Source organism: Agelaius tricolor, unplaced genomic scaffold (genome assembly GCF_023055355.1).
Source record: "Agelaius tricolor isolate 1412-34295 unplaced genomic scaffold, bAgeTri1.0.p SCAF_14, whole genome shotgun sequence".
Lineage (NCBI taxonomy): Eukaryota > Metazoa > Chordata > Aves > Passeriformes > Icteridae > Agelaius > Agelaius tricolor.
In genome coordinates this window covers 11,937,130-11,960,456 of record NW_027269274.1, presented here as the reverse complement: position 1 = coordinate 11,960,456, position 23,327 = coordinate 11,937,130, and the positions used below count along the sequence as shown (strand labels likewise).

The following is a 23,327-nucleotide window of genomic DNA, read 5'->3' as shown; positions in this document are numbered from 1 at the left end:
GGCCCTGCCATTTCCCCAACATGTACCCTCCCAACTCAGCTGAGCAAGGGAGATGGTTTGTGAGCAGCATCAACAATGTCATAAAGTGCAAGTAGCAAGTTAATGCTGCTTCTTTATTCCAGCCCTTTGACAGGGCCTTGTTAATAGAAGGTTGGGAACAGAAACAAAAGGAAAGGGCACAGCAGCTAAAAGCCAGTTGTCACAGCCCTGCTGCATTAGTGTGAAAATGCTGTGTTTTATCAGAAAGGAAGCACCCTCTCCATAATAAATGGCATTGCACAGCAAGGAGCAGCTCCATAGGAGCACCCCTCCTGTGGAGGCAGGCTGAGAGAGTGGTATTGTACAGCTTGGAGAAGGCATTAGGGAAACCTCATTGCCTCCAGTACTTAAAGGGAGCTTATAAAAGATGGACAATGACTTTTTACATTGGCAGGTAGTGCTAAGACAAGGGGGCATGGTTTTAAACTGCAAGAGGCAAGGATTACATTGGATGTTAGGGGGAAATTCCTTAACTGGAGAGTGGTGATGCACTGGAAGAGGTTGCCCAGAGAAACTGTGGATGCCCCATCCCTGGAAGTGTTCAAGGCCAGGTTGGACGGGACCCTGGGCAATCTGGTCTAGTGAGTGACATTCCTACTCAGGGCAGGGGGTTGGAACTAGAAGATTTAAAAGATCCCTTCCAACCCAAACCATTCTATGATTCCAGCCTGTGGATGGATTCCTGTGCACTGTGCTGATGTGCCCTGTGGAAGAGGGCAGAGATGCTGAGCTGTTCAGTAGGATTCAGTGCTCTGTACTGCTGTCTTCCCTGGGATGATCAGACTGGGGGGACTCCTGTGGGAGTGCAGGAGGGCAGGTGGGGTGTGCAGAGGGCAGGGGTCTGTGGCACTTAGAGCAATACTGGCATTCCCCTAGAGACTTCTGCAGTGCTCCCCTTTCCCAGAGAGAGCATGCAGCTTGCTGTAATTTTCTCTTATCTTTTCAGAAAATGAGGTGAACTCGCTGAAATAACTCGCCGTTCCTTCCAACCCTCCTTGGAATGTGTTCAAATACACTTTGCTCCATTTCCTTAGTTCTGTGGTTAGAGGTGATGAAATGCTCCCTAGGCCATATCCCTAGGCCACATGGGGCTGCTTGGAGGTTTCATCCCAAAGCTGAATTCTGAGTGTTGGTTTTGTTCTTGACCTGATACTTTAACAAATTTGGTTTTATTTTTAAAGTTTTCCCCAGTTGCTTTCTTCCCTGTCTATTTTACTTGGGAAAACAAACCAGCAAAAAAAAAAAAAAAAAAGACAACCCTCCTAAATTTTTTAAAGCTGAGTATTGCAGAAGAGGTCTCTCATCCACACCTTGGTTTTTTCCCCACAGTCTGTGGTAGCTGTTAATTCACATTTGCTTAAGCAATTAACCAGGATATAAATAATACATAGGATGTTATCAGGAAACTGCATGCCAGCGTTATGGAGGCAGGCACTTTTGGCCCTGGTGGGGAGGGCTTCCCTTCTGCGCTCTGCAGCCCCCTAAGGCCAATTAAGGTGCATCCTTGATGAGAATCCAGCCGCTGCCTGGCTGGATAAATAGTGGCTCTGATGCACAGAGTGGGGGGGCAAAGCAAGTGAAAGAGGGATTTAGTGTTCAAACAGCTGCAGTGAGCATTAGAGTCTGAGCATTCCCCTCCTCCCCTCGTGCATGACTGAGGCTGGAGCAGTGGGACTGAATGGGTGGTGCTGGCACCAGGGGCAGTTTATGGGAGACCTGTGGGCCAGAGACTCGGTATCGTGTCCTTTGCCATCTGCCTTAGTCCTGTAAAGGTCTTCTCTCCTGTAGGCATATCAACTGTTGGTAAACAAAGCCTTTTGGACTGTCACAAGTGTAGGAACCTGCTTTATCTTCCTGTTCCCCTTCCAGCCTCCTCTGGGAGCCCAGGGAGTGGCGTCTTTGGTGTTTCAAGGCTGCTGTTTATTTTAACTGCAGTAACAAGTGCTAAACCAGCTGGCAGGAGGAATAAATGTTGCTGTGACAGCTTGGGTGGAGATTTAATAAATCCAAGTGCTGAGTCCTGCATTTTGGCCACAATAACCCCCTGCAATGCTCCAGGCTGGGGATGGTGTGGCTGGACAGTGCCCAGGCAGAAAAGAACCTGGGAGTACTGGTCAACATCTGACTGAGCATGAGCCAGCAGTGTGCCCTGCTGGCCAAGAAGGGCACCCTGGCCTGTGTCAGGAACAGTGTGGCCAGCAGGAACAGGGAGGTCATTCTGCCCTGTACTTGGCACTGGTGAGGCCACACCCTGAGTGCTGTGTCCAGCTCTGGCCCCTCAGTTTGGGAAGGACCTTGAGACACTTGAGCGTGTCCAGAGGAGACAACGAGGCTGGAGAGGGGCTGGGAACACAAACTCTGTGAGCAACCACTGAGGGAGCTGGGGGTGCTCAGCCTGGAGAAAAGGAGACTCAGATGTGACCTTATCACTCCCTACAACTCCCTGAAAGGTGGCTGTAGTCAGGTGAGGGTGGTCTCTTTTTCCAGGCAGCACTGACAGAATGAGAGAACACAGCTTTCTTAAGCTGCACCAAGGGAAATAAAGGCTGGATATTAGGAAAAAGTTTTTTACTGAAAGGGTGGTAAAGTACTGAAATAGTCTGCCCAGGGAGGTGGTGGAGTCACCATCCCTGAATGTGTTTTTTAAAAGACTGGATGTGGCACTTGGTGCCATGGCTTAGTTGAGGTGTTAGGGCTGGGTTGGACTCTATGATCTTGAATGTCTCTTCCAACCTAGTGATTCTGTGATTTGGAAAAGATGTTTCAAGTTACAAAACAAGAAAAAAAAACATCAAGAAAAAAGCGAGCAAAAAAAATCATTCAGAGCAAATGGACTTGGGAGACCACCAGATCTCAGCTGTCACATTCACAGTTATGAATTTGCTCCACAGGAAGGCAGCAAGAGGAGGAATAATTGGACTTGGGATAAACTTGGCTTTGCAGTGGGATCTCAAAACCTCCCTGCAGCAGGCTAAATATTCAAGGCTGCTGCATGATCCTGAAGCTTTGCCTCTGAACTCCCTGTAGGGATCATTGGACTTTGGTGCTTGTAACAGTGACTTTCTTTCCCAAACATAAACTCTTGGAGTTTACTGTACTGTGGTCTCTCCTGCCATAACCTCTGGTGCAAAAGAACCTCAGCTGAAGGGCACAGTAACATGTTGGATGTTGTTTTTCAGGTGCTGGAGCAGGATGTGGTTCTCCAGTCCATTGACCGTGCCATTGAGGCTGTGCACAATGCAGCCATGAAGAATGGGGGGAAATACAACCTGGAGCAGAGAGATGTCCTCCAGTAAGTATGATGGGCACCTGGGAGAGCTGGCTGAGAGATGGAGGGTGGTCACAGTGTCATTCTGTCCATGGGGGATGTTGGATGTTGTTGGTTTGAGCCTCTGTTCCTCAAAGTGCTGCTGCTTCCCAGTGTTTGAGCTGCTGCTGCTTCTCCTGACAACTGTGTCCAGCAAAGGAGAGCTTTGGCCTTGCTCCTCTCTCTCTGTGTATGCCAAGAAGAGGAGATTCTCAGCCACACTGTAGGCTTGGAGGAGAAATCCAAAACCTTTCTGGCTGCATTTTCTCTGCTTTACCAGCCAGGAATTGTAGAGGTTTTTGGCATGTGACACAAGGTCTTTAATACGTTCTCAAATAATTGCTTGTGAGGAGAATTTTTGTTTTCTCTGACACCTCAGACTCTGTGCTGAGGCATGCTGGTTTAATCTCGGTTGAACAGCAATTCTAAAGTGCAGGCAATTTCTGAAGCTTGCAATGCAATATGTGACTCTCCCCCGAGGAAGAGGCATTTTTCTCCAGTGAACTGCTGAATAAATTATGGGCTTTTGCAAAGCCTCTTCCTTCCTCCCCCAGAAGTGCTTCCTTAGTTGTTAATGAAACTGGAGCTGGTGTTCAGAGTAATGTAGCCCATTCTGGTATATATAGCCCAAAAGCAATAAATCATTAAAAAATAATTGCAATGTTGCAGCACGGTCAGTCCCTTGAGCGTTGCCCTTCCTGATGTCATCATTCCGTTGCAGAAAGCTGATCCATCACCGGAAGGAGACTGTGTCCCGTAAGAGCCACTCTCCCACCCCCCAGGGGACAGTGATGACCCAGTCCTCCAGTGACCACCACCTGGATGTGTCCCGGCAGCCCAACGGGGTGTGCAGGACCGGCTACGAGCGGCACCACAGCCTCCCCAACACCGAGTTCGAGGGCGAGGATGAAGGTCTCTACCAGGTAACAGGGGCTGGACACCCGCTGGGTTCCTCCTTTGGTGCTGGGATGTTCCTTGTCCTGCTGAATAAAATGCCTTGGCAGCTGAAGTTACAAATCAGGTGTTTGTGCTGCTGACCTGGGATTACTGCAGTGTGAAGTGCTGGTGTCTAAGAAATCTGGAACAGTCCCTCTGCCAATTTCAGTTGTCATGTTTTTTGGAATCCTTGAGGGTCCATGGCTTTATGGTAACATGCAAAATCCACTCTGTACTGTGTGACTATTTCCTGGCAACTTTCTAAAAGAGTTGCAGGCTCCCTGGAGAATGCTTTGAAAAGCAGTTTTGACATGAGCAGTAGAGCTCCCTCCAAGCCCTCAGCACTGCTTCATTTCCCCCTTGTTATGTCTGCACAAGATCATTGGTCCTTAAGCATTTTATCTGCTGTGGCTGCCTATTTATACTACTCCAAACAAAACAAGGAGCCAAAAAAACCCCAAAGATCCTGCTTTGTCTGAAGGTTGCTTATCATGATGAATTAAAGGCAAATTGCAGGAAATAAGATTTAAAGCAGATCTTTTTTTATCTCAGCGACACGCAGTTCCAAGGTTACAGTGTGGCGTCAGTGAGGCTTCAAAGTAGCAGCCCAGGATGGGGCTGTGGCTGTTGGGGATGAATGATGTGCCAGATTTCCCTGTGTAGGTGTAGCTGGATCTTAGGGCTAAAGGCACCAAGCAAGGATGAGCATTTTATTCCTCCTACAGATGAACACATGCACTGTAATTTTTCTTCATCTCTCTGGACTGAGTGTTTGGAGGTATTGTGTTTATAAGGCACTGATCTGCTGTCACCCCTAGCAGATGAGGTTTGTTTTACACTTGAAGAACTGTGAGTTTGGGGAGATGAAAGGTAGCTCTGGGTGAACACAGCAATTCCTACAAACCCCATTTTTCTCCTCAGCATTCATTTCTGTTCTTTGGCAGTCAAGCTAGCTCTATTCTCAAGCCTGTACATTAAGGGCTAAGCAAATGGGGCACCTTACAGCCCATACTCCATGCTGATTCCCTGTCTTTATCTGGTCTGTGGTTTGGTTGCTTGCCAAAAAGGAGGAAGATGAATTTCCTTGGCTGACAAAGAACTGTTTCTGTCTGGGTGGCACTGAGGATGCAGTTGAAGAGCTTCCAGCTCAGCCCTGTGCTGAAAGGGCTCCTTGAGATTTTAACAGCTCAGTGGATTTCCTGAGTGCTTTGAAAACACAAAGTAGAGGAAGCAGCATTGCTTTCTTCCACTGGTTATGCAGTAGCCTAAGAGGAGACCTACTGAAATCTAAACTTTCTCACTAGCTCCAGAGGAGCAGAGGTCTTGGCATGTGCTTTTCATTGCTTGGGATTTTCAAGTGCATTTACTGTTTGCATCTGAAAACCTAAGCAAAATTTGAGATTTCCTCTCAGTGGTTTTGCTCCCAGGACTGAACTGGCTGCAGTAGTTGGTGAGGGCATTTGTGCTTCAGCTCCTCCACAGTCAGCATAAGGTGGGAGGCTGGGGCTGCTGCCATACCAGCTGCCAAGGGTGGAGGTTGGGTTCTTGGAGTATTTTAGTCAGTCTGCTGCATTTGTGCATGCTCAGTGAGTTTGTGATGCTCATCTCCAGAAACCTTTGCTACAGACCAATGTGTCTGTCTTGGCAGAGTTTGCCTGGAGGAGGTGGTGGGTGGGAGATTGTTAATTTGGTTTATTGTTTTATTATTTTGTTTAAAGGGTACTACTATAATAACATTGCTCCCAGGAGTCAGAGTGGTGATGTTCTCTGCCTGCTTGGCTGCAAAGGGAATGAGAGTGCTGTGGTAAAGTCAGCTCTTGTCTTTGAGCAGCACAGGGAGCACAGCCTGCTATCAGTCCTTGAAAAAGGGTAAAGGACAGGCAGCAGATGTGTAAAATCTGTGGATTTGAGGAAGCTCACAGTGCCCTAATAGAGGCCTGGGGAAAGGGAGAGTTTTAACACAAGCACAGTTGCTTCTATTTAAACCTTTGGTAAGGTCCCTTATCTTTTCCCCTCTGGACAGGTGGGATCTGAACTTCAAGGACTCCTTTATGGTCACCTTGTGCATGACAGCTGCACAGAGGAGGGAGGTTTTCCTTTGGGGATTTTGGTGTTTTACATCCTCCTGTTGGCCCCAGGTAGTGGCTAGGATGTGGGGTGGAGGGAGGGGATGGCCATTGGTTACACCCCACAGCTCCTGATCATGTGGCTCAGGCAAGCACAGGGAAATTCCTGTGATGCTTCATGTTCTTCTTGCAGCCACTTGTACTGTGGTGTGTGGCTGTCTAAACTGGCAGGGGCTGAGCTAGCATTGTCTGTACATCTATTAATTTAAGCACCAGCCTGTGATAACTCTTAAATTTGTGTGGTAAATTTGGAAGCCATGGAAATACTCCAGAATGACCCAACCCTTGCTATCTCCAAACAATGTCATGCATCTGTGCTAAGCTCTGAGCCTGCCTGGCTGCTAAATCCCACTGCCCCAGTAATCATGGCTGTGCCATGCCAAGCAGCTCCAACTCGTGCTGTCAGCTCCAGCACTCTGCAGACAGGGCTCTGCTTTTAGCACAGCTGAGCTTTCTGGATTTGGGGCCAGCCTGCCAACCGTGGCAATGCAGAGACCCCTCCTGATCTGCTTGACCTCTCTCAGCTGTGCAGTCTCTTTTTGGACCAACACAGATAATTTTTGAAGCTGTATGCAAGTATTGGATAGCATTTCACCCAGAGAACAATGTGGGGTGGATTGACAGGAGCCGAGTGTGCAGGCAGGGAGTCTGCAGCAGTGTCTTGTGCTAATTCACTAGCTGAAGGCACTTGTAAAGGGACTTTTTATATGGCATGGTATAAGGTTGGATGTATTTGGTGTTGGGTGGGAAAGGGACTAAGAGATCCTTTTTTAAAAGTCTTTGTGTAAACTTCTGTCTTCACTTGTCTAGTGGATCTAGACACAGGCTGTGAGCACATGGTCAGCTTTTGGCATGGAGTTGTGAATATTTGAGGTGGCTTTTGAAGGTGTTCTATTTATAGGAATATCTTTGCTCCCATTTCAGATGAAGTTTTTGCCCTTCCTGGATCTGGGGGTAAAAATACATTTCTCATTCTGTTTCTGCTGAGCTAATGTAAGATAGAGACCCTTCAGGGGCCGTCTCAGATTTTCACTCTGGGGTGGCAGAGTGGCAGAGCTCTGTGCCCTCAGTGGTGTTTATATAGGTCTATGCAGCAATGACAGGGCACAGAAAAACTTCTCTTCTGGGGCTAAACAAACCTGGAAAATTTTTACTTGTGGTGGACTGAATGTCATCGTAGATTCCAAATGGTTGAAAGCCAGGTTACCCATGGCATTCAGGCTATCACCTCTTTTCCCTTCCTGTGCTCCCCTAGGAAGTTTGGCCACAGACAGTGATTGCAATATCTCATAAAAGCAGAGGCACATTTGAGGCAGCAGGCTCTGAATCCCAGCAGTCCTGAGAGGTCCCAAGCAGAGTCTCCTGGCCCTGAGTTGCTGGGCTGTGGGGACTGGTGTAGTGATGCAATGTGCTCCCACCTAGCTTGGCTGCTGTGTTCAGTGATGCTCTGCTGATTAGAGGTTAACCCTGAGGCTGCACCTCACTGGAGTAACTGTGGGTGAATGTGATATTGGTGATCATGGTGTTTAGATCTGACAGGAAAAGATGAGTGTAGAAGTCTGGGTCTGGGGCGTGTACACTGCTGGCTTGGCAATCCTAGAAGGAGAGACTTGCACAAGAAACCCCAGATGTGGAGAGTTAATGCAACTCCCTGGCAAAGCTTTTCCAAGTGTGTCTTGCTATAGGTAACAGAGTATTACAGAGGGTCAAACCCTATTTTCTCCCTGCATGAGCAGAAATAGCTTTGAAAGCATGGAAAAGGCATTTACATGTTTGCAGTCCTTGGCTTTGTCTTTCTGCAAGGGTATTTGTAGCTGATGTAATGGATCTCTCCAGAAGAGTGTGTAAATACACACTCTGTTTGCAGCCTCTGTGGAGCTATTGAGAGTAATGTGGAGACATGTTAAGTGTGTGGGATTGCATTTGGAATAAAGGAGGAGTAAATGCTTGACAGGTCTACACGACATATGTGCCATGTGCTTCTGAACACAGCAATTAAACAAGGGCTGCTTTGCCTGTCACAGGGAGAGGATGAAGTCAGTTTGAGTCCTGCTTTGTTCTTCTGGGAGGCTGCCCATTAGCATCTGTCCTCCTGAGAAAACTGCCCCAAATGACAAGAGAGATGCAAGGACAAATCTACACATGCACATGAGAAAGAAGCCTTCATAAAGAGAATATCTTTATTGTCAACCTCCTTTGATTGCTCTGCAATCTCTCCTTACAGATCCCACCACAGGCTCATCGTGCTGCTCCTGTCACCCCCCCACCTCCAGAGAAGCGCAAGAACGCACAGATTGCTGCTCCCATTAAAAGTAAGGACAAGCTGCTCTCCAGGTCTTGGGCATGAAGCAGACACTGGGTGATGTAACAGCCATGAGGCCTGAATGCTTCTGCTTTGTGCTTAGATGAGCATCCATATGCATTCCTTGAATTCTGATTATGGTTTATATCCTTACAAATATATCTATGAAATGTATACAGCTTGATTCCTATAGGTTTTAATGCTACTGGTCCTGAGCTGGTGACCAGTGCTCCTTCAAGCCTGTTCTGATTTGGGAGGGTCTGAGCAGCTTGTAGATGGGTACCAGGTACAGCATCCCCCTGTTCCTTCAGTGCCTGTGGCTCTCCAAGGAGCAACTCTCTGCCTGCTCATGTGGCTAGTCTGGCTAGTGCCCTGAGTCAGTGGTTTAAGATCCCTTTTTTCCCACAGACACCATGGCTGTCTCCCAACAAGGCAGAGGGAGCATGCCCTTGCAGTGTGTGGTACTTTACCAGGGGAGCTCACTGGCTTTTAATGCAGTCTCAACTTCCAATCTGCTGAGAACTTTCCTTGTACAGTGGTTGGATTTCCATTAACTCAGTGTCTGGTACCTGTAAGGAGCAGTAATAATACCAGGGACACATCTGCCTATGTGCTGCCCACAGGCAGAGGAGCTGCTAGTGAGAAACACTTGAGGGCAGGACCGTGGGGTCAGGGCTGGAGCTTCTCCATCTTCAGCGTGGTTGGGCTGACACAGTAGTGCTTATCCTTCTGACTTGCTGCCAGCTTGCCCAAGTGCTCTGCTGTGCTGTGACAGTGATGCCATTGGTGACACTCAGCCCATTTCAAGCCCACTCGTGTCCCCTTGTGTGGAGCAGGGCAGAGCTATTGACTTGCAGGTAATTGAGACCTGGGACTGGCACCAGCTTCCTTAATGGTGCTTAATGGTATTGAGCCATTTTTCACTGGAGTGGTGGGAATTTGCAAAGGTCAGTTTCCTTCAACTCATTACTTAATGAAGCATAGGGGGAGCTATGAGTCATGAATGATCCTCTGTGAGGAGGAGGAAAAAGGGGGATGCTGAACCTGTGTGGGAGTGAAGGGCCCAGTTTTTCTGCCTAGGTGGTGTTTACTTTGGGAGGAGTGGTAGATGGACTGCTGGAGGGCTCCTAGCACTGATGGAGCAGGAAGGGTCGGAGTTGCCTGTGGAAGGGGGCAGCAGAGGCATTTCACATCAGTCCCACTGCTTCTTCCTTTGGGCATGTGTGTGGGTAACTGTCCTCTGTGAGAGCTGAGCTCCTCAGCAGCTCCTTCTGGGGGACAGCTCCTTCTCTCCCAGCACTAACACCAGCTGCTCTTGGGAAGCTCCAGCTAGCCCACTGTTTGTCCAAGTAATTGTTTTCATAGTCAGGGAAGAACTCAGATACATTTCTGCCCTCTAGAAACTAATGGATAAGGTTAACCAAAACTATATATAACACCAGGTTAAAGGAAAGAAAAATCTTAATATCTCTTTGCTTGTTGTGGATTTTTTCCCTTGGAAGGTGGGACTCCCACTACTAGAGCTAGTCAAAACTAGAGGTGAGGGGAGAAATACAGTAGAGCAGATAGTGTGGAGGCTAGTGAAATCAGTGGGTGCCAGCAGGGCTGCAGGGCTCATGATCAAATGCTGGGAGAGTGCTGAAAGGGAGGGACTAAAGAGGTTGTCAGTCAAGGGTTTCCTCCACTGTCAGTGCTAAGCATGAGGTCAGTGCAAGAGGGAGGTGCAGGCTTGTGTGTGAAGCCTTCTGTGTCTTGCAATTCTGAGGCACCATCTTTCAAAAGTGAGGGCTTATGTCCTTAACACAGAGAAAGCCTAACCCAGGGGGAGAAGACTTCTGTCCCTTAGTTCTGTCCATTTCACCCTCCCTTCCCCTGTGTAAAACACTAAGCCCTTTGAAGGGTATTCATCTCCGCAGAGTAGCTTTCCCCTTTCTAAAGAGGTGATTGTGTGGGTATGCTCCAGAGAGAACTGGTAGAATTTTGCTTTGAGATAAGGGAGGCAGGAAGAGGAGTTAAACTGCTCTGGTCGGATGCACAATGAGCCTTTTAATGGACTGTGCTGTAGCAATTTGGGTTTTTTCTCTTTTCCTTTGATGCTGTTGCTAAGGCATGTTTAATTGTTCCCTTTCAGATGCTGTTGAAATTATTCCTGGGTCAGCTTCTAGTGCCTCCTCTATAAGCACGACATCCCTGGATACCTTGTACACTGCTTCTTCTGTGTCCGAGAGCGCTCTCCCCACAGCCACCTCCAGTCCTGCCAACACCCCACCCCCTGTCCCGAGCCGGAGCGTGCACACCACCATCACCCGCAACCTGGACAGCGGCTCCGTCTCCCATTCCCGTTACGGGACCTCCCCAAAGGATACCAGCAAATCTCCCCAGTCCAAGAGGAATGCCCCAGCTCCGCCAGCCGAAGGGGGGACCCAGAGGTCCCACAATGTGGATGGGGAGAAGACTTCTCAGGTAAAGAAAACTGCCCCGGCCCCCCCTGCAAGCCTGGATGCCTTCAGCAACCTCTGCCTGGAGGATAAGAAGGCAGCTGGGGTGGAGTCGCTGCCAGCAGAAGCCGGTGGCCTGGTGGCCTCCGTGCCCAAGACAATCGGTGCGGAACTGATCGAGCTGGTGCGCAGGAACACCCACCTCAGCTACGAGCTGTCCCGCGTGGCCATCGGCATCGTCATCGGCCACATCCAGACCTCTGTCCCTGCCACCAGCAGCATCATGGAGCAGATCCTCATCTCCGTGGTGGAGAGTAAGGTAATGTGTGTCAGGCTGGAGTGGGGATGCTGCTCACCACCTCTGAGCATCAAGGATAAGGTGTCATGAGCTCAGTGAGCTCCGGATGTTTGGGATGAGAAATGCAGTGAGATCCCAAATGGAAAGGTGCTAGAGGGGGGTAAACATCAAGCCAGGGGAACCAGGAGTTTAAGCCAGGTCCTAGTACTGTTAGCAGAGAAGTGGAAAACAGGTGAGTTTATTCCCCAGGTGAGCTGCAGATGTACAACATAGCCTTGAGTTGGAGCAGTATCTGGAGCTTGTTCTAAATAAGCCTTATGTCAAAATAATCCTATCTTTCTCCTTCTGCATCAGTCATTGAAATGGTGAAGTGCACCTGGGCAGCCCTCTGCTTTAGCTGGAGGGATAATAAATTTCAGCTCCCACTTGCTCAGTGCAGCCCTGAGGGGTGCACATCTTACAGACTTCTAAGATTGGAATTCCATTGCTAAGAGCAAGATTATAATGAACTGTTTGGAGGCATTTGAATATGGAGGACTAATGACGTTCAGATTTTACATCAAATCATAATCTGGTTGACTGTTTGTACTGAATAGAGGGCCCTATAAGCAATCATCAAGTCTCTGTGGCCATAACCCAGTGGTTAATTGCTTCCTTCTCCAATAACAATGCCCTGTCAATGTGTGATCTAGATTCAGCAAAAAAATTTAGCTGGTTCAAGCAAATGTTCTGGCTCTGTCTTGCATGGTGAGAAGTTCAGTTTTCTGGTATTTGCACCTTGTCCAAGATTTGAATATTTTTTTTATCATTCATACCTGTACTCAGGACACAATAAGAAGTAATTCCACAGAAGTTATTTAGTGCCAAGTTTCTGCAGAGGGGATTTGAAAGCCTCAATTTCATGGCCATTGCTGCAGACCAGCCTGAAAAGGATGGGAAGAAGGTGATGCTGGCGCAGGGAATAGTATGGATCTTCTGGTAACTGATATGATATCTGTCATCTAGGAGATCTGTGGGATTTTAAAATCACCAATAATATATGGAGACACAGCAGAAGATTCTCTCCCATCTCATAATACCCTGTCATACCTATCTTGAGCAGTACTGCTTTCAGAAGGAGAGCCTGGATGGGTTTGCACAGTGCTCAGGTGGAAATGTTGTGGATGTGGGGTGCATTTTTTCTCAGTGTCCCAGCCAGATGATACAGCTCTGCTGATAGGTGGGGGCCTGGTCCCAGGTGAGGTTGTTCACCTGGTGCAGAAGACTGAACTAGCTCTGACAGCTGGAAGGGTGCTCATGTGTGCTTGTGGGGTGGCTGCACTGCTGCAGCTTCACTAGTGTGGTTTAGTGGTACAAATTATTATTGTTGACTTTGTGTTGTTCGTTATACCAAATCATTCCACAGTCTCAGGGGTTTCTGTGTAGAATTGTTGCTGAGTTGTCAGTTCTAGGTCAAGGAATTTTTTTCTTTAATTTGTAGCTTTTGAAATCCCTCTACTCCCCAATCCATGCAAATACATGGCAACTCCTCTCTTGCATATTTTTCAAGGCTTTTCTTCTACTCCCTAAAACAGGGTGAGATATCAGCTTTGATTTAAAGCTTTGGTCTGCTCATAGTAGATACCATACCTGCTTCAACCTTTTGTATCATGTTCTTTAATTAGCTATATCCTTTCTATTATTTTGCAGTCTTAATTTAAAGTCAGCTCACTGGTTGACTAAATCTGTTCCAGAATCCCTTACCTCTCTTCTATCCCCAGTGCCTTCTGAAGGTTGAATAGTACTTCCATCTTATTTACCTTGCTGCTCCTCCAATGTGGAGTCTGTACAGGCACGTGGTTTTTTTAGAGAATAAAAGATGCTGGGACAGCATCCTGCTGCTGCTTTTTGAGAGGTAATGTGAGACTAAGTTGGGGGAACAGCAGAGACCAGGAGGGTGCTGAGGAGCTCACACCTGAGGAAAGATACTTCAGAGGTACCAAACTATTTGGGATCTGCAGGAGCAATCCTGGCAGGTTGCCTTCCCTGTGTCAGCATCTGGCCTGGCCTTGGAAATGGTCCCTCTTCTTGTCCACGAGCTAGCTCCTGATAAATGTCACAGTGACTGGGTAAGATGCACAAAGGGACTGAAACCTCTTTTCCAAGGCAGCATTGCAGTGACTGTCCAAACTGGAGCTGGCTTTCATGGGAACTCACTGAGGAGCGTGGAGGTCTGCATGTGTTGGGTCCAGTGTTAGCTGTCTGGTTTCTGTGGATAATGTTGTGGGAATGGTTTGCTGCCCAGAGGACAGAGCAATTCCCAGAGCAGTCCCCATGAAGTGTGTTTGAAAACCTGCTGTATGATTTTGGGGCTCATCTGGAGGGAAGGTGTGTGTACCCATGGTACTGGTGATCCACTGCACTTGCTGGTGGGGTATGGGGGGAGGGAGGCAGGGGAAAAGAAGGAATGGCCAGGACAGCAGCTGGGTTTGCATGGCAGATGTGGCCACCTCTGAGCAGTGTGGGTATGATAAAGTTCCCAAAATGGTTTTGGGCTGCTAAGGAAGAATGAAATCCCTGTAGCAGCTTGTTCTGCTGGGCTGGGGGCAGGGAACTATTTGAAGCAGCAAGATAATGTAAAGTGGCATTGTTAGAAATACTGAAACCTCCCTCTGCTTATGGGCTCTCCAGCAGATTCCTGGAAATGGCCATATGATGATGCTGCATGTTGTAGTAGCTGCCAAGATGTTTAATAAGCAGAGACCTGATCCTGGTGATGGGAGGGCTGAGAATGGTGCTGAAAGTGCACTGAGACAGTGTGAGGTGTAGTTACATGGTCAGATGGAATAGCTTGTTAATGGATTGATCTCATCCAAGTCCATCCAAGCCTGATGCTCAGTGGAGTCATTAAGGGCTGCAGATGAAGGAGAAAGTAGATTAGTGGTAAGATGCTGAGTAGAGGGATCATTAAAATGAATACTCATTAAAATGGTCATCCAAAAAGAGTCCCAGCAGTGGATTGAGGTGGGACTGGCCCTGCAGTGCTCCAGTGAGGAGGATGTAAGGCACATAATGGAGAACCCTCTCCCAAGCAGCTGGGACACTTGAGGACAGGCAGGTGACACTGAAATGCTGTAGGGCCTCCTAAGGAGAAGCAGGGGGGTGGCAAGATGAAGCAAGTCTCTTAATGTATTTGCTTCTGATAAATCACCATTCAGAGGGAAATTCTTATGCTTGTACTCAGCTCCTGAAAGCTGTTGTGCTCTCTTACAGCTGGCTATCTGCTTTTCTGCTAGGCCACCCACAGCTTCCCAAAATTTCAAGTGTGGACAGAGACTTGTGTTAAACCTGCATGCTTCTTCCTTCATTACCTGCTTGACAGAAATTATATAAGAAGCAGCAACAAGAAAATGTCTTTATTTTATGACTGAAGCATGGACTTGAAGTCCTAAATTAGTTCATATCCCAAAGCAAATGACTAACAAGTCTGTCTCTAATAAAGCAGGCAAGACATTAATGTTAAACATGGAGTGTTTCCCAGAGAGGGCTGGAGGGTGGGGACAGGCAGGAAGGGTGCAGCTCCTGCACTTGGCCATCCATGTGCAGGTGTCACAACTGGCACAAGACATGGGCTGTGTCTCTGTGCAAAATCCATCTGCTCTGCTCCCAAAGTGAAGTCTGCCTAAAGGCTTGTGCCCCTGCCTGCACAGCCAGCCTGTTGGAAGGACTAAGACTTACCTGAGGTTCCAGGTTCCTGGATGGTAAGTTGTAAAGGCCTTTTCTCACTGAGTGATCATGACTTGTTGCTGTATGTGGAAAGACAGCCTCATCCAAAATTTTTTAGGAATTTGGTCTCATTGAGTGGGTTTTCCCTGTTGTTTGAATTTCTCAGTTTGGTTCTCTTCCACCTCGCTGATCTCCTGCTGCTTGTTGTCACTGCTGCCAAACCCTTGTGTATGTAATTTAAGCTCTTTCACAAATTAGTCCTTCCTTCTCTTAATAGTGCCTGGGCACCTCACCTGTGATCAGCTCAGTTCCATGTACTGAACCCCCCCTTCTTGCCTTGCTTTCAGGAAACCAAGTGATTTCATGTGATATACTTAGGTCCTAGAGGCTTATCCCAAATCCCAGAGCACAGCGGCTGTTCAGGTGGGTTAAATGCACCCTCACCACTCCCCTCTTTCTTGAAGGAGAGGAAGAGCAAAGGAAAGGCAACTGAAGAGTGAGACCTTCATGGCAAGGGTTGTGTGTGAGGCAGAAGTGGTGGGAATGCAGTTGACAGCAGTTTGAGAATGGACTGTGTGCAGTAAGGTTTACTGGGTGGCCACACACTTCAGAGCTGTAGTGAACAGTGAAGCTCTGCTGTTCAGAATGAAAACCAAAGCAGCCCATGATGAATTGGTTCCTGTTCTTGCTGCAGAGGATCCAGGCCTAGAGCAGCTGGCATGGAGAGGACCATATAAGAGCCAAGAGCCAAGAATTCAAGGCAGATGTGTCCCTTTCAGGCTGGAGGGATTGGGCAGCAGAGGGAGCAACTTCTGCCTGAAGGCAGTTGTGCAGTGTGGTGGTCTGCTGTCCAGGACATGTCTGTTGCACTGGGGGTGCTCAGCTGCTGCCTAGCAGTGGTCCTGGCCCACACTGGGCTGGTTTGGCTTTTCCCATTCTCAGGGTGATTTCCAGAATCTACAGAGGGTAGAGGTTCCAAAAGTATGAGATCTGAAATAACATGTGTCATAAACTTACTGGTTCTATACTGCCAGCTCTTGACTGAATGAGGTCAGCTGGCAGTTGTGAGACAAGATTGCAGTGAACAGGCACCCAAACAAGAGCCAGCTGTCAGGGCCCCACTAACCAGTGGTTTTGCTGTCGTGCAGAACCTGAGTGCGGGGCTGCCCTCGGGCCAGATCTGCCATGACGAGCAGCGGCTGGAGGTGATCTTTGCAGATCTGGCCAGGCACAAGGATGATGCTCAGCAGCGCAGCTGGGCACTCTACGAGGATGAGAATGTCATCTGCTGCTACCTGGAGGAGCTGCTTCGCATCCTGGTGAGTAAATTCCTCTCTTTACAGGCAGACCAGAGCAGACAGTGCTGGTGAAGCTCCTTTTTTTTTTACCTCCTTCACCCCTGTGTTGCCACTGGATCTGCTGTTTTGGGGGCACAGGTTTCTTGTGCATCCTTTAGTGTCAGTAAGCCCTACCCTTCCCTGTGGGCACTGCAGTGCTCTTGAGCTGCCTTTACTGTCCATTCCACCTTACAGAGCTGTTCTGAAAAGCATTACTGAGCTGTTCATGGTACTTTTGGTACTTACCTATCACAAGAGGATATAAACCCTCACCTCCAAAAAATCCAACCTGCCACAGAAAACTTGGAAGTCTCTGGTGAGGGTTGTTGCACTCCTAAGCCCATTTAAAACATCTTCCACTTAAGATATCCTCCATTGCTGGGAGGTACCTGTGGGGTTAAGCTCATTAAATGCAAAGAACATTCTTTGGTTGCCTTGAAAGTGAGTTTTAAAGCTGTTTTTGTGAGAAAGTATAACTCATCTCACACATCTCTGCATACAGGAGAGGAACATGCCCATGCTGAGCAGCAGTGGGATTACTGTCCCAGCACTCTCACTAGTATGTACAAGGCCATCTGTGTCCAGGGATGATTTGGGAACTGCCCTCAGTGCAGTGGCATGGTCTCTGTTAGGGGTACTGGTGGGGTTTGCTCTGGCACTATTTTATAGTCCTCTCCAGTTCTGGAGAAAACAGGTACATTTTCTGTAATAAATGCCAGGGTCTTTGTCACTCTGCATACAGCCTGTGCTGCCTTGCTGTGGGCCTGCAGGGCAAGGCTGAGTGGGATTTTGTGCAACCATTTCCTCCTAACTTGGGGATGGGAGAAGGTGTACTTCTCAGGATGGGAGCAGGGCAGGAGCTGCCCTGTGTAACTGTGGGGTGCTCTCAATCAGGTGCTGTTTGGGTTGTGTTTTAGATATTTTCAGCCCAAGGCATGTTCTATGGCAGAAGCATTTCTCAAGAATGCACTTTGATGGTAAAGAGTGATGGTTCTTGACCTGTTTCTGTGCTCTGCCTTCAGTTTCTTTGTGAGATTTTGGGGCTACTGAGATCTGATAGCAGTGGACTCCCTCAAGGCCCTGCACAGGCACCTTCTGCTTTGATGTGTCACTGGGTTACCTGTCAATTCCTTCTTCCAGACAGATGCAGACCCAGAAGTTTGCAAGAAAATGTGCAAGAAGAATGAGTTTGAATCTGTCCTATCCCTTGTGGCATATTATCAGATGGTAAGGTGGCAAAATGCACCAAATGTCTTTTTAAGATTTCCTTGAAGATGCACAAGAGCAGGGTTGGTACAATGAATGTATATAAGCTGTTTCCCTTGGATAGGGCAGTTCTGTGGTCTCACTGAAACTGCAGCATATCCCTTTGAGTGCTGGCTAATTTCAATGCTGTGCATGAAAGCTGTGTGAAAGAGCTGAGGATGCTGGACACTTTGAAGCAGTAGCTAGCACTTGGCAAGGGTAAAGCTTGCTGCTTTTACTGGCCCATTGAGGGACAGCATTGCCATCACTGCTATCTAGAGGAAAGAATTCAGAGGATGCCTTGGGAGATCTGACAGGCTGTGATTGCTCTTCTTTTAATTGATGCAGTCCTGTGCATTGGTAAATAACTTTGATTAGGAAAGTAGGTAATGAGTAGAAACCTTTGGAGTGAGGAAGGAAATCAGTTTAGAGGAAGAAATGGAAGTTTTGCCTTAAACACCTATGCTGTGTTGCTTTGCCCCCCTCCTTCCTGGAGTGTTCTGTTTTAGGACTCCCCAATTTGTCCCTACGTCCCCAGCTACAGCACATCAAGTCTTTTGGCATTTTGCTTTCATGTAGCACTTGTGTGTCTGAACCCAGATCTCAGCACTGGGGGGCTGTAGCATAGCTGAGAGCAGGAAGGCAGGCTGGGCAGTCAGAGCCTGCTGACTTTCACTGCCTGCTCTTCTCTGTCCACAATTCCAAGGAAGCCTGACCAGGTAAGGAGCAGTTGGGTGTCCTGTCCTGGCTGCTGTCATGCCCAGTGCCAGGGCTTGGCTCTCTTGTGTTCTCTGAACCCTGGAGTTGTTGGCTGAGGGTGGAGTATGCAGGTTACCTCAGCTTTAGAGCTCCTGCATGGGAGGAGCAGGCTGAGCATCATCTTTGCTGGAATCCTTGCATGTCCCAAACCTTTCTGAAGAAAGCTTGCAAATGTTACCTTGTCATGAAACCTTAAGGTTTTGTGAACACTGCTCTCATTAGCATGCTCAGAGAATCCTGGCTACCCAGCACATTGAGTCTCTTTGCTGGGGACAGGTATGGGTTGCTGGTGTGTTACCAGATTTAGTGGATGATGTGGGACATCTCAGATCTGAGCTCTGGCTGCCACATGCCCTCTGACCACACGTGCCAACAACCTGTAGCCAGCCCAATTGTGAACATTATTGCAAAGTGATTCCTGTACTGTTGCTAAAAGCTTTTAGAGCTTCTGGGTTCATGTCACCCTGGGGAGGTCTGTGGCTTCCCAACAAAAGGAGCTTCTAGAAGCTGTGTCTCTGCCTCAGAGTGATCCCTCCTGTAGGACATGGTTTGATGTAACCAATTGGTTTTGCAGGAACACAGGGTGCCCCTGCGCCTGCTGCTGCTGAAGTGCTTTGGAGCCATGTGTAACCTGGATGCTGCTGTGATCTCAACGCTGGTGAATTCTGTGCTGCCCATGGAGCTGGCCCGGGACATGCAGACCCACACACAGGGTGAGCCAGAGCTGCTGTTCCCACAGCCCTGGGATGTGTGCTCCCATCACATGATTTGCAGCAGCAGCATGGATCCCCATTGCTTGGCTGCTCCACATGCCTGGGGGGAATGGTGTCTGGTTCTAAAGTTATTCATGTTATTACCTCTGTAACTGGGAATGCACAGGAAGGGATGTTTCAGTCCAATGGTGCCAGGCCCTCCAGCTCTTGAACATGCCATTAATGATCTGTGTCACTTCTTGTAGATGTTTTAAAACACTGTTTTGAGTTGTTCCAGTTTTGTTTCATAATGCTGACAAGAGACACTTGCAGATCTCGAGGAAGATCTCTGCATTTTCTTCAAGAGTTTGTTTTGAGTGTTCTATACCCAATTTTTGTGATGTTTCATTGTGGTGAGTGAGATGTGTGCTGGTTAAAGCAAAGGGCCTTCTCTCCACCACTGTGCCTAGAGAGATGGCAGTGCTGTTGTTAGCATTGCAGTCCTGGTCCTTGTGGGATAGTGCCATGGCCCACGTTTTCCCAGCTCTTTGCTTTCCATACTCTCAGGCTTTGCCCTCATGTTTCTTCTATTTCATCTTCCTCAATTTGTTAGGATGAACTGTCCCTGCTACTAACAGAAATGTACTTCGTGCCCTCAGAGCTCCTGCTTAGCCCAGTGTCCTTTATTTCCAGGCATCCAGAAGGACATGCTGGCAAAAAGCCTAAAAGTAAGGTGAACGTGTAGTAATACTCCTCAGAGCTTCCAGCTCCCCACACATGCCTGATCTTGGACAGTCACAGCTTTGCTCCCCATTTTGAAGCCAACCTGTAGGCTACCAGTACTGGCAGTGGCATATTCCTCTTAAAAGGACATGAAAATCCATTGTCTTATGCTAATTGTGACTCACAATTAGAGTAGCTGTTGAGTGACCACGTGGATCAAATTAGAAGAGCCTGGTGTTTGCAGCCTTGCTGCCCTGATTGCAGTCTGTTAGTTTGTTGTGGCTGTCATGGAGCTGTGGAGGGGTATAATTTGGTGATGAGGCTGTGTAGGGCTTGACAGGTCTGCAGAGAACAGGGGCTGGCCCATCCATTTTATGTGAGCTGAGTAAATGTCCTGGATGACCACTGTGAACGTGCATAATAGACATTCCTGTCCCAGCATCCCACCTCAGATGAGTCCCTGCCAACCTGACTCTGCAGGGCAGCATTAACAGGGCTCATCTCATGTCTGCCCGTGGAAGGGGCTATGGGAGATGAAAATCAATCCTGTTGCAGAAGGCTTTGCACTTGTCTCTGCCTAGATGCTTTGAAGTGCAGGCATTTCAGAGGTGAGGAGGGTGGCATTTCAGGGCAGGGGGAAGGGCTGGTGCTGTGGGACTGCAAGTACTACTCCTGTGCTGGCTGTGCTTCTTCTTTTGTTACTGCTGCTTATAAATTCTGTGCTGAGAACTTACACACTCTTGGTGTTTAATCTGGTTATGCCTGAGAAGCATCTTCTCCAGGCTGAGGTTTTACTGCCCAAGAAGCAAATGCTGCTTAGTTATGGGACTCTGACTGTGCTCCTGCAGCAGCATTTCTCCTGATTTTGTGCTGTCATTTATTGTGCCTCCATCATTCATTCACAAAGACTGTCTCCAAGTGAGCACCCTGTGCACCTTCCCAAACAGGGTTCTGTCTCCTGCCCTGTTCCTGAGCTGTCTTTGTGCAGGCAGAGTGGGCTGGTCACCCTTCTTACTCCTTGCTGGTTGCAGTGATGCTGTGTTTTGCCTGGGGCTGTGTCATCCCAGACAGCACAGCTGATTCAGCCTCTTGGTGGGTGTGGAGCTTTGAGCTCTGACCTGTGTGACTTCTGCACACCTCTGCTGATCTCCAGGTAGGCTGGAGCAAGCCTGTCTCTCAGCAAGTCCTAGTTCTGCTTTGGGGTCCTAAAAGTAGGGCAGTGGAAGTGGGTGAGAAGTGGCTCTACTGTGTCCTCTGGGCTGCCAGTCTGCAGCATTTCCCTTTCCCTAGCATCATCTCAAGGTGAGGATTTTTTCCCCCCTTGCTGTAAGGTGGTCCAGTTGAAGGGTGAAAAGCTGCTCCTCCTTTGCTGACAGACCACTGTGTGGATACAGGAGCCTCACAAATCAGTGTCCTCACCCTGTGCTGCTTTCCTTGTGCTCAGCTTTATGGTAGGCACTTGTGCAATGGCATCTGTGCATCATCCAATCCTCTCAGCCTTCACAGTGGGGCTGCAGGGGGGTAACCATCCTTGGCCAAAATGTGTCTGTCCTTCAGAGGTGTTTCAGGGCATTAGTAGTTCCCTCCTGCCATGCTGGTGCTTTACTGCTTCATGTGCTGCCAGCAAATGGCAAGCTTGTGTGAAAACATGACCTTGAATCCTAGAATGACTTGAGCTCATTTTGGTACTTAAAACTGGGGACTAGCAGCTGATCCGTGACATGCTGTGGAATAGCTAATCCCTCCTGTGGGTGACTGCAGCCGGGGCAGTCAGTGCCAACACTACACAGCTGGGGAGCTGGAACTGGCTGCAGCAGCTCTGTGGGATCCCTCCTGGCTTGTTATTGAAGAGCAGCTGGGGCAGAAGCTCTGTCTGTGCATGCTGGGTGCCTTTGGTGAGAAGGGCTTTACCCTGGGACTGATGCAGGCATGTTGGCTGCTGGCCAGTTCTTCTGCAGATGCTTGGGTCTTATTGCTTCTGGACAGCTCCTTCCTTCTGCTGCAGCTGGCCTGCACATCTGTCCATGTTAGAACACCTTATAATAAGCCACAGCAAGACAGAATTGGCCAGAACAATTCCAAAGAAAACAGACAGGGATAATCCAGCCTACAATCATGACTTTTTCCCTTGTTGCAGCACAGTTTACATGCAAGCCAGCTGTCAGGCTCTTCTCCCCTCAGTCACAGACAATTGTGTCTGCTTCCAGTGCCCACATTTCACACTGTGTTTAGAAGGTGGAAGCAAGGTTTTCGAAGGCCTCTGAGAAATGCTTTTACATTATACATGATTGCAGTTTCTCACCACTATCTCAGTTTTGAGCAATGCAGGCTGGTAAGCAAACAGCTGTATCTCTCCCACCTGTCATGGCTGCTTCAGTGATGCTTTTCAGTCTGTTGTCAGCAGTCCCTCTGCTTCAGGAGAGCTGCATTGATACTGCCTAATTTCTGACAGCCACTGGTGCTGCTCTGTAAGGTAAAAACCAAAAGCTGTGTTTTGACTGACAATTACTCTTCTTCAGCATGGTGAGTCTGGGAGTCTTGTCCTGATGCAGCTGGGATGCTCCCTAAAACTTGTAGAGCCTATGCAGTGTGAGTGTCCTGGGTTCATCTGGATTTGCCCCAAGTTCAGGTTTCTGGCTGGTTTCAGCATTCCTTGATTTGTCATCTCTAGGGAAATAGAACAAGATTTGCCTGCTGGTCATGTAGACTACTGTCAGCCAAGATGAATGGACATCAGCTCATGGCAGATGGACCAAGGAGGTACAGAACTAGACTCTTCCATCTCTAGTCTGTTCCTCCATATTTGCTACTGCCATGTTTATCACTAGCTTCTGGCTCTGTTTTATTTCATTGCTGCTGATGTAATGAGGGAAAATGTTTTGTTGACAAAAGAAAGCCTTTCTAGGAGCATGAAAACAGCAGCTCCCTGTTTCTACTACTGCAGTGTCCTTCCTCTGAGACCCAGCTCCTGTAGCCATGGAGGGAAGAATGAAGAAATCATGTGGTGAACAGTTTGTCAGATCCCTTTTCTGCTACAGTCTGCTTTGGCATTACTGTCACCTTATAGCTGAGAACTTCTTATATAAGAAGTATGAATTATATTGAAGTCATTAAATATCTTCCCTCTCTGTTTACAGAGAGTAAACAGCAGTTTTCAGCCTTCTTTTTCTGCCACATGGTCTACAAACTCTTAATCTTGTTCATACTGTAGTATCTGCTTAAGCTGCAAATGATCTATTTTTACTCCAAGTACTTGGTGATGGAAAACTGAGGCATCGTGTGGAACTGTGACAGTGTGAGTGTGCTTTGAGTGGAGAGGCTTTGCTGACAGAGCTGCCTTTCCAGGGGGCATGGGGCTGGAATGACTCCATAGCATTTTCCCCCATGCTGACAGTAAACCTGAGAGCTGCCAAGTGTTGC

At 48.2% G+C, this 23,327-nt stretch overlaps 1 protein-coding gene across 1 annotated transcript in view; it reads left to right on the top strand.

The window, feature by feature from the left end:
- Window positions 1-23,327, top strand: part of NCKIPSD (NCK interacting protein with SH3 domain) — a 50,039-nt gene that overhangs the window by 18,443 nt on the left and 8,269 nt on the right. Inside the window, exons 2-8 of the mRNA XM_071439687.1 lie at window positions 3,219-3,331; window positions 4,068-4,269; window positions 8,633-8,720; window positions 10,842-11,467; window positions 16,300-16,470; window positions 17,629-17,715; window positions 19,067-19,205. Coding sequence (XP_071295788.1) covers window positions 3,219-3,331; window positions 4,068-4,269; window positions 8,633-8,720; window positions 10,842-11,467; window positions 16,300-16,470; window positions 17,629-17,715; window positions 19,067-19,205 — 1,426 coding nt within the window. The remainder of the gene's footprint in view (window positions 1-3,218; window positions 3,332-4,067; window positions 4,270-8,632; window positions 8,721-10,841; window positions 11,468-16,299; window positions 16,471-17,628; window positions 17,716-19,066; window positions 19,206-23,327) is intronic.